Genomic DNA, 12,217 nt, shown 5'->3' on the forward strand with positions numbered 1-12,217 from the left:
TACACGAGAATCAGTACACAGGTAATTTTAAACTACACAAAGACTGCCAATAATTATAATAATACAGATATTCCTCTAATTTTAGCTTCGATAGAAAACATGTTTGAGACGAAAGCAATCCACAAGCTATTTTGACTGGACAGGTTGAACTCAAACAATTTATCAAACACAATGACAGTTGCTTAGTCATTTTTTAATTTTTTTAAACATACTTTTGCGCTTACTACCATCTAGAAATAGCTGATATGGCAAAACATTCAAGTTAAGAAAAACCATTTTATTTTATCGTTTTAGATGTTCTGCTCAACATGGAAACCTGAAGGTATCAAAGATTTTCTGATACGTGAAACACATTCTCCCGGTCCCCTCAGGTAAGACATAGATTTTAATTCTTATCTGCCTATGGTAGTATATAAAGCTCACAGTTGTGAGACTACAAGAAATACTTCCACCACAACTACAAAGACATTTTCAAGTTTACTTTTATGTTATTTTCAAAATAAATTAGACATTTTCCTTAGGCATGGCAGATATGTGAATAGAACTTCAACTGCAATCATTGACAAGGAAGTATTCAATCTTATTCATTTAAGAGCATAACGGTACATTGACAGCTGCTGTAAGGATCAGATGAAGTTGTTCAAAGATCATTTCCTTTCAGTTAACCAATCAAACATGCGAGAGCATGGAAGAAAACATAACGTTTCTGAACAAACACATTAACACTGTGTATGAAACAAGCATTCTGATTGGTTACAAAAATCTTTCAATATACTAATTAACGCAGAAGACGTTCAGATATTACATTCCATGAGACTTGTTCTGACATAGTGGTAGTGCACAGTAACGCATAGATCAAGGAAGCATTAAACACATAAACGTAAATGTGAAAACAAAACAGATGACAATAACATCAAACCGAAATGGTGTTTAAAACAGGCATTCCAACTGGTAACAATATCTGTTTCGGCACTTTAGCAATGGAGTCATTCAGACGTAATTACCATGCGACTGTTTCAGACTCGGGAGTTGTAGTATTTTGAGACAGCTTTTGAATTGGCCCAAATTGTAAAGTATTAAACTTAGATGACATATTTTTCCGAACAAGGTAATGCAATATACCGATGCATCTCAGTGTTGTCCAGATGCATTACATGGAATGCTGATGTTCACTTTTCCATCTTAAGTTATTTATTTTCAGATTAATGCGTTTCTGTTCTAATTTTGAAGTAAATGATTGATACTTACTTAAATTCAGATACCACAACCATTTTGCTTACTTTGGTCTTTTTCTTATATTTCAGGATACAAGGAGTTTTGTCTAATTCGGAAGCATTCTCACAAGTTTTTCAGTGTCCTTACACGTCTAAATATAACCCTGATATTAAATGCCGTGTGTGGTGATCTGCAAACCTTTCTCCGTAAATCTGTCAAGCTTTAGATGCACAACTGTGGTGCAGTGGGGACTGTGATTAAATAAAAGCACTGCATTATATTCATGCGCATTAAGACGGTAGGGCTTGGTAATAAATATCTCCGTAGAAGTACATATGCACCAAATCCATAATATCCAGTAATTACGAGAAAGCATACACCCAACGATGTCACGTATGTGATGTTACTCAAATCACATCAATGTCGTAAAACAACAGAATGAGAATGAAAATGGGGAGTGAGGGTGGGGATTTCCTTTGCGGTAGGAGAAGTGGTGTGTGTGGGGGGGGGCGTTGTCCTTTGCAGTAGGAGTTTGTGTGGGGGGGTGTGTAAATTTCCATGATAATTTTCCAGTTTTAAAAGCCAAACTGCAGCTATGAATCGTATTTCCAGTACTGTTAATGGTTTTCCGTAACTTTGTTTATCAGCAATGCGTAACATAAATTTGATTTTTAAAATGTTCTGTGTTCATGGTTGCGCCTATTATATTCCTGTCAGTAAAACGTATGGTTTTTTTAATGTTAAATAAAATTTGCATAATAATATATATGTGGCATGAATCCATGCAAAGTTCGTTTTTTTATTACTAGCTAGCGTTGCGCAATTAAAGTTTCATTGCTTTGCTTATTTGCATAATTTTATTGTAAAGATCAATTTTTAGGTGAAAGTTTTCATCATAATTGTGTTAAATGTTTTATGACTCCTGGTGTTTTCTAAAACATTCCGCCCCTGAGGTCATAAAACATCCTCGTTCTTTTTAAAACTGATGTTTGATTGGCTTCAAACAAATGTCCTGTTCGATGCCACAATTTTGTACAGCAGGTAAACATCAAATTACCTGGAGTTCTTTGTCCTCTGAGACCTATGAGCGTTTATCCGTATCCTGGAAAGGTAAGCACCTACCAATAAACATCATTTCTTCAGCATGATTCTTAGAAGATCGTTGCCTAAAATGCAATTAATGTAAAGGCATTGTCAGCTTCCTATGTCGTGCAATCGTTATGGTATACCATGTAACGTATACTGAAAATCCTGATTAATGCTATGACAGACTTGGTTCTTCTTTGAAGTCCAAATATAAAATTATACGTGCAGGCAAGTTAAAGTATAAAATGCATTACTTTCACTACTAAAAAGTTTAATCTCAGTATTAGTAGCCCATGGATGGAACAATATTGAGGATGCAGTAAAAGATGTCCTCACCCATTCGTACAAAGTGCCTTCATCATCTCTCTGTGATATTTGAAGACATATTTGTATGTGTGGTGGTTATGAATAATACATTCTCTTTGCAAGTTTTCCACGAGAGTGAAACCTATGTACCTATTCAATTTTTAAGGGTAGAAGGTTTGACTTATATGAGTGTTTATATTTTTATACATTCATATTTTTTCATTTTAGTGGTGTTGCTTTTAGATGAAAATTTTTACCTCATCAGAATATTTCTTATTATTGTGTGTATATTTATAAAATTACTGTATATACCTTGAAGAATATTTGCCACGAATATTTGTGATTGATGAAATCAATTTATTGTCGCTTTATGAACACCTTTTTGTTCATTGTGTCGTGTCTTGCCAACATAAATTTCAGTTATCCGAATCTCAAGGGAAGTAACTCTTCGGTCATAATCATAATAAAATTTATATGAAGACTAAGTTTAATATCATGTTTTAAAAAATAAAAATATAGTGGGGTTTTTAAAGTATATTTTCAGCATGTTTGCTTTTCTGTCATCTACACATGAATATGGTATGTTTGATTCTTTATATGTAATACTTACCTAGTACTCTGATTGTCATGACAGTTGTTGTAGATATTATTTGTGCTCGAAAAGTCTCTAACGATATAAATCTAATGTTAATTATCAACTGTGCAAATCGAAATTCTGTAAGAAAAACTTAGGTACAAAGCTCTGTAGCTATTTTTTTTAAAGAAGTGTCATAGTAGATATTATAGAGAAACGTAAGACGCACATACATATTTACAACATTATACTTTTATGTAAAACTGTCTCACTGGACTCGATGAAGCATTAAAGGCATAATTTCTTTTTATGTCTGATTATATTTGGCTAATTTTTAAAATCAATGTATTCCTACCAATTTCCTTCCTAAAATTTGTCATTGTAATTTGAGGAATGTCAAGATATATTGCTAAAGAAGATGAAATGATACCCAGATGTATTGCATGTTAACGTATACACGCGTCGAGGAAGGTTTAGCTGTTTCTACTAATTAAAAATGACTGAAATGTAAATTAGTGGCTTGAATTCTGATTGTCTCAATCTTTTGGAGTTTCGTGGTTTCTAAACAAAGCTTGTTGGTTTTATAACATAACCGAATTGCGCACCGCATTTGAATAAAATAAATATTTTCATACAGGTATTGCCTTGTCCTTTCTCTATATCATCTTTGTTAGCCATGGGTTGTCAATCCTTTTTGTTCTACAGCGACGAAATTTATTAGCGACTCTTGAATAGTGACGCTGTATGTATCGATGTAAATTTGGCAACACATGGCCAAACTGCAAATTGCAAACTACGGATTCGTGATCGCAAGGGTGAGGGGTCGAATCCTAACAATCGGACCAACCTGCGGCAATTGCTAAAGCGTCCTTGGGCAAAGTACGTTAACTCCAATTGCCTCGGCGCTAAATATAATGTGTTGGTGCCTTGTAAAGCACCAACACTAAATCAAAGAATATTGCAAGCTGAGAACGGAATGGCAACAATGAGAATAAATGTAAATGTAAGCTACCGTGTGAAGTTATAAATGCTTTTCAGCTATATGATAAAGAAACTTGACGATAAACACAGCCAATTTCAATAATAGTTTCCAGAATCAATCTGCTAAATATAATATCGCAATTATGCCAATTATGTAATTATAGTCCTACATACACCTGACAGGGCCGCTCCGGGGGCTAGTGGTTAGATCGTCCGCCTCTAGTGCGGGAGGTTGCGGGTTCGAACCCCGGCTGAGTCATACCAAAGACTTCCAAAAATGGTATTAACAGCTACATCGCTTGGTGCTCAGCATTAAGAGGTTAGTGTTAGGATTGGTTCGCCTGGTATCAGGATAATGTGACTGGGTGGGACATCATGGTACGTGTCTGCGCAATGATGACCCAGTGATAGACATCACAATAAACTGCCACACTGCATACATCTTATCGATATGATTGAAAATTGTTAAAGCTACGTTAACAATTCAAATGACACACACACAAACACACACACACACACACACACACACACACACCTGACAGCACATTGCTTAATGAGATGGTACAATGGGTACATGAGATATACAAGTCGTAACGAATATACAAGGGAGATAACTGGTCGAAGAGATGGTATAAAGAAAATATAAATACCTGAAATATTTGCGTGTAAAATCAACGAGATTAATGATGTGTTACAATAGAGGGAATGAAACGATTATAAAGTGAAATCGATAATAAATTACATCCAAATGTGAGAAAACAGTAAACGTAGGCTCCTAATGTGCCACGCACTGGTTGACTTTGTAAAGGGCATTATTCAAATATCTAAGGAGATAGAAACTTGCCACACTGAAAGCTGATTATTTCACTTGCAATTGATTAAATGATTTTTATTGTTACACTCTGAAATATAATAGTAACGATTCTATTAACATATAGAGAGCACAGTTTGACGAGAATTTTGAAGAATCGTCTAAAGAGTAAAGTGTCAACTGCAACAAATGGTCATGGGATTCGAGAGATTAAAATATTTACTTTCATAACAGGGAATTATTTAGTGCGATATAGCTTCACCTTACCAGATAGCTTTTTAAAACTTATTTCATCGATGTAAATACCTAATAATGGAAACATTGTAGCTAATTGCTGACCTTAAAACCAGTGACAGTTTTGGTAAACAACTTTATTATTTTTATTTTTTATTCCTTCTCAAAGTAAGAATTATTTAATTGAGTCAAAGTCATACCTCGACTACGTGACGTGAGGCACGTGATAATTCGTAAACAAACTTCTATCATTTCCAGAAGGATGAACTTTTGACCCCCATCCGGGAATCAGGTTGGCGTTTTAGTTAGTCTTATAACTGATGGTATGATATAATTTTATCAGTCGTGCCTTAACACTTGAGACGTCAAGTTGTTTTATGTTGTGTCCAGTTTGGGTCTGAAATATTATTTTCTTCAAATTAATGAAGTCAAGTGATTGTTTTCCCTGGAAATACAATAGTGCTCTAAATTAATTCTTGGACAAAGACATTTACCGTAATTTAATCGGATTTCAAAAACTGGAATAATATTTTCTGTGATTCAATAAAGGCTGTTGACACATCAGTACAACGTTGACTATTGCATACCTCATCGCCTTCCGTCTTGAATTTTCATCGGGATTTTAACTGTGATTCACTCAGAACTTTTATTGATAAGACTTGTATTTTTTAATTCTTCGAGTACATTTTAGATTTAATTCGCAATGCCATAAGTTCTTTTTTCTTATTCCTTTTACTTTGTAGTCTAATAAAATTAATTATTTCTTACATTTTACAAACTCGTTGTCTTCACTCTTTTCTGTTACTTATTTTAAGAGCATAGACTCGTAATAATGACTTGATTCATAGATTTTATAAAAATCATAATACATATGTACAATTGATAATTTTTTCTATGTGAGTGTGGACTAAATATTTAGATCATTATGAGTGTGTGTGTGTGTGTGTGTGTGTGTGTGTGTGTGTGTGATTTCGACATTTAAAGTAGCTTTAACAATTTTTCATTGGTTCCGAAATACAATGTGCTCATCAATAATATTCTTGGACTGGAACCTTAATTTGGATTTTTAGTGAATTCAAACAAGAACAATTTTGGATTATATTTTTGATTTGCGTCAAAAGATTCATAACACATCGCCATAGTTCAGGCTAAACGCACAATAGCATATTTAAGGCTAGAAGCATATCAGCACAAGCAATAGTATAACTAATTTGGAATACCGCTGAAATTCAGTTGGAACTTTATACATTTCGACTTTTGATACATTTATTACTATTTGGGATTTTATTAACAATAATGTATGTTCTCTTTTAGTTCTATAATTTTACTGTTGTGAGCATGTGACACTTTTACGAGATCTATATTGTACTGTAAATTTTCCCGATTACAAATTCGTGTATTTAATCACATTTTGCCTAATACACCACTAATGTGGTCGTGAATGTAATCGTATCCAAATTATATTGCTGGCACCACCATACTGGTATTTATCGACATATACAGAAAATTAATTCCGATTGGTGCCTATATGACCGTTGTTGTTGCAGTGATTCCAATCACATCAAGACGAATATGTGTTCTCGAGACAAGATTCGTGTATTTAATCACATTTTGCCTAATACACCACTAATGTGGTCGTGAATGTAATCGTATCCAAATTATATTGCTGGCACCACCATACTGGTCATTATCGACATATACAGAAAATTAATTCCGATTGGTGCCTATATGACCGTTGTTGTTGCAGTGATTCCAATCACATCAAGACGAATATGTGTTCTCGAGACAAGATTCGTGTATTTAATCACATTTTGCCTAATACACCACTAATGTGGTCGTGAATGTAATCGTATCCAAATTATATTGCTGGCACCACCATACTGGTATTTATCGACATATACAGAAAATTAATTCCGATTGGTGCCTATATGACCGTTGTTGTTGCAGTGATTCCAATCACATCAAGACGAATATGTGTTCTCGAGACAAGACGACAAAATAGCATATACGACCAAATACATGCGTTTATATTTCATGAACAACGCAGCTTTCTTTGTGATTTCATTTTGCAATTGTTGTTCTGCTTTAAGATATTTTCATGTAGAAAACATTGCGTGTATAACGGTTACTTTATTAATAACGTAAACGCGTAGTATAATTGAACAACATCAGACTATGTCCGGACCTAACATGTCTAGGTGCAAGAGACAGACGTAGCTCTAAACAATCACCCGTTTATACTGGCACGACTGTCATACAATATAAAATCTCTGCCTCAAAAGTACTTATGTTTTCAACAACTTTTAGGGCTTAACATTACGGATATTTAAACATATATTGGTTGCACCTGTGTCACGACTCTATGGTCTTAAACTAAGTAACAGAAAAGAACGAAAACCAACAGGTTTTGCAAAATACAAAAAATAAATTATTTTACTACAATACAAAGCGAAAACTGAAAAACGAACTTGCATTATTGTTAAAAAAAATCCAGAACAGTCCTAAAAGCTATATCACAGACCAAATGAATAAAGTTCCAATTGAGTTCAAGTGGTATTCCGAATAACTTTAAAAGAACTAACAATATTGTGGATTAAATCCCGAAGGGTTCTAAAACTTCTCTCACGAGTCCAAATGTATAAAATTACAATTAAATTACAGATGATTCCAAACAAATCTCTAAATTAAATGTCTTGTTGCGTCTGAAGTCTCGAACGTGGTAATGTGCCAATGGTCTGGAGTGTAATGATGTGCTATCAGTCTATATATGTATCACAATAATATAATCCAAAATGTCCTCGTCTGAATTAGCTATAATTCTAAATTATGTGTTAGTAGAAAGAATAGTAATGAGGACTTCGCAATTGCAGTGAATAATAATTTGAATAGATATATCTACGCAACGGAAAACTGAACACAACAGTAAGACTGGCTCTACTTCAGATGTTAAGACAAAAATGAGTAATATATCAAGGAAACAACATGTTATAGAAAAACAAACTAAGACACAATCATAGAACCAGGTTCAGGATAAGCTTACTTTATAAAACTTTCTAAGTTGTCAACAGGTTTAGGAATTCCCAAGGGAAAATCTGATGTCCAAGACGTTGACCCAAATAATCATGTGTAGTTTGATAGTAGTCTGAATATTTCATCCACACTCACAGAGAAATGTTAGCTATGCATTATGTTGTTTACAGAATAAGTTTACTGGTCAGTTCAACCGTGACCATGATTTTGGACAAAGTTAGGTACAAAATACAGATGTACATAACATATGATCAATAAGAAAAGCCAACAAATGAGTACATATTAAATATACATCACACCAACCAATAACTATTACAACAAATGAGTACATATTAAAAATAGATCACACCTACCAATAACTATTACAACAAATGAGTACATATTAAATATACATCACACCGACCAATAACTATTACCCGAACAACTTCGTCCTTGCACAATAACATTTTGTCTAAGTTGAACTGGTGTAAGATATACGCTGGTAAATGTAAATGTTCTTCGTTGTAAAAACAATCTTTCGGTGTTTTCGGACCTGGTAGTACAGTCAACTCTCGAGCGTTTTCACGACCTAATAATAAAACATCTAGCTTACTTTTAGGTGTTATTTACACATCAAAGTGGTCCCATCTATATATTTCCATTGGACTCTTAACAAGGTTATATTTCAGTGCATACAAGGATTTTGTTTAACACTACAGTAAAGGAGAGATTTTCGACAACTGGAATAAAATCGTCATCAGTGTTAGCATCCACTGTAAATCGGTTTAAAAAACAATGCTGTTTAAGAATATTTGACGGCTGGAGGCGTTAAATGACGCTTGTTACCTGGACTAAATTTTTCTCAAAGGCATACACTAGAGGCGGAAATGGTTGCAATATATAGCATTAACATCCAGGTACAGCGATATAAAAGATGTTTCGTATATTACGTGATTCAGCCACGCAAGACGAACTATGGCCTCGTTTACCTTCGATTATATATTATATAAATAACATTATAAGAATCAACAAATTGAACAAATTTTGAAGAACACGAATTCGTTGACCTTTAAACTCTGATGGAAGATTCCAAGAGAGATGTTAGTTCTACAAAACAAAATTAGGATAAAATTGGGTAAAGAAACTCGGGCAAAACTTATAGTAAAGATCAGACAAGCGCAACAAGATGCCACACCGTAACAGCGGCCAGAGAACGAACTTCCTCCTGAGGAAGAGGTGCCAGCAAAAAAGTACAAAAATTGCTGAAGCGTACTGTCAGGTATTTCGGTTGCTCAGTCGATACGTGCACGATGCAGATACTCTTTCTGCATGGACTGACTTTAATAATTTGCGGCCTAATGACATAAAAATTCTTCATCCTCATGTTTTATGGTGTACTACGCACTTCATAATTTCTCCTTAAACAAGTGTTTAGATAAAGGAATAATAGGTTATTGTGTTTGTATGGGGAGAAAAGAACGAGTTTTTTTCTGAGTAATACTGTACGTTCTTGGGAGTGTCGTATTACTCTGAGAACAACAAACTAAATCATATTTTCCCAACTAAAAGGTAACAACCTTTGTATTATCTACTCATTTGGTTTTTCTACTTAAGGCTTAATAATAAAAATAACATACTACAAGAAACTAGTTAATTGAATTTATGCTGTATTCCAAAATAAATACACAGACACGCAGATTCATCAAAAGGCCGTAAAAATATTAATGCTCACATAGCACCGCCCAGCGACCTTTGAACTTCCTCTGGCACTCGACATTATTTTTTTTTAAATTCTTGTTTCTGATATATTTAAAATTTAAATTTAGAGTCACGTTGTAAATTAATGTACACTGAAACAACTACTCCAGTTGGTCTGGAATAGATGGATTTTGTGTTTCTGTTGATCCAACTCATATTTGATTTTCTGCTTAGGACGGTCTGGATTTTGTTTTATAGCTAAGTCATTTCCGTACGAGTCACAAGTGATTTAAGCAGTGGACTGGCACTGAATCAACCCATCTCTGTTTCTGTTCTTTCACTGATTCTTTGGAATCATGCTATGAGAAAAATATTAATTATCTTATTTGAAATTATCAACAACAAAAAACCCACCATGGAATATTACATTAATTTCGGTTTTAGTGTATTCCAGTAAATCAAAATTATTTGTTTTACAATAATTCACCTGCAACTACTTTTAATAAGAAGAATGTTATAAAATCCAGCAACAAAAAGAAATTCATTCATAAAGCAACTTAAGGTCTTTCTAATTTTGATAACACTAAAACAAACATTTAGAGAGAGAGAGAGGCAGACACACACGCACACACAAGTCAAGCTATTTCATAAATATCCAGAAATAGAGGCAATAGACATCACTGGCCACACAAATTCAAATTCTCTCCAGAGCTGATGCAAAGCCGGCAAAAACCAGAAATATATTATGTCAAACTGGTTTGTTCTAACTTTGTCAAACACACACAATCCGTCCGAGTTGAGTCAAACACAATAATTTGATTGCAAAGGAAAGCCCCTGCGTTTACTAATCAGAGCGGTTCATTCATCATTTCATATTCCATTCCACAAAAGGATTTCCATGTAGCGTATCATTGTACTAGTGATAGCAACACTTCTATATTTCCAGGACAGAAAAGATAAATTTTCAAAGAAGTCATAAATTAGAAATTTCCTCGTGTCACTGACACATTTCGTTAGAAAGCCCACTGTAATGCACAGTATCGTACCGTTGCCTATCAAAGAACCTTTTTAAAATTAGAACTGATGAAAAATTTATTTAAAATTTAACCGTATCAAAGATGTTAATTACTTATTGTTAATTTAATATGACATCCACTGATTAAATGTTATAGTACAGTAATAATATCAATTTGCTTCTTCTGTTTTTATTTTCTTATGCGTAGAGCTTGTGTACTTGGGTCAACATGTCACCTCATTGTCTTCATTAACATATTCGTCTTAATTCGCAGTATATGAAAAATCAATAGCACGTGGTACGCGACGCTAGTTGCTCAATGCTTCTAAGATATAATAATTATAACTTTTTTCTTGATTATTTTTCCTTTTCTATAAGCGGCATATATATAGCTAGCTTCCACTTGGGTAATTATTCATATTTTCATAAAAGTGCAAAACCTGATGACCTTTGCACAGAGTGTTACGTGTTTAGGCTCGAATGAACAGTAACACAGAAAGAGTGAAAACAATAAGCTTTTTAAAATTTAACAAATAATTTAATTTCTTGGAAAATTCTGTAAAAATGAAAAAAAAAGAGAAGAACTTAGAGTTTCAAGAATCAAATCCAAAAATAATCTAAGAATAATCCACGAATTAAATTACTAAAGTCCTAGCAATAAATGTTCTAATAATTTCAAATTCGAATCCTGATGGAAAATCCAAGATGGATGACGATGACGTATGCTGTAGTCAGTACTGGGCTTATCTACAGTTCCTTGTATAAATACAAATAACGACACTCTGGTGATGGAAATCCAAATTAAATTTGTAAGCAATGTCTTTCCAAAAGTTCTGTGTGAGCACTCCTCGAAATATTTCCAGAGAATAAAGAATTAATCCTTTGACATTAATGTGAAAAGCCCAAAAATGAGAAACCGCTCTCAAAACAAAGATTATATTGTATCATAAGACGCAGTTTCGAAATTCCCCCAAGTTGCGAAATCGGGGGGTGGGGGTGGGGGCACATGATCATGTTTATATCACATGCACAGAATATGGCCTTGATCAGACCAATCATTTGTTTCACAGAATAAAAAAAAACAAATAGCGTTTACTTCTTAACCCACGTAGTCCCATCATGACCTTGACAACAACCAATCATTTTAAAATAAAATAGAACTTTGTTTCCTAATTTTGAATCCAGGTCAGAATTTAGATCAACATCTGGTAGTTATAAACTAACAGTGAAGGTCAAACAATTTTCTGAAAAAGTATCATCTCTAGTGAAAATATTTACATTATAATAG

General features: G+C 33.8%; 1 protein-coding gene across 1 annotated transcript in view; it reads left to right on the forward strand.

The window, feature by feature from the left end:
* LOC149795669 (endothelin-converting enzyme 1-like) overlaps positions 1-3,813 on the forward strand; it is a 119,996-nt gene extending 116,183 nt beyond the window's left edge. The window contains exons 20-21 of the mRNA XM_089963837.1: positions 295-371; positions 1,305-3,813. Coding sequence (XP_089819963.1) covers positions 295-371; positions 1,305-1,404 — 177 coding nt within the window. The 3' untranslated portion in view covers positions 1,405-3,813. The remainder of the gene's footprint in view (positions 1-294; positions 372-1,304) is intronic.
* Positions 3,814-12,217: the final 8,404 nt, after the last annotated feature.

Source organism: Sinohyriopsis cumingii, chromosome 7, assembly GCF_028554795.1.
Source record: "Sinohyriopsis cumingii isolate HCF-2022 chromosome 7, ASM2855479v2, whole genome shotgun sequence".
Classification (NCBI taxonomy): domain Eukaryota; kingdom Metazoa; phylum Mollusca; class Bivalvia; order Unionida; family Unionidae; genus Sinohyriopsis; species Sinohyriopsis cumingii.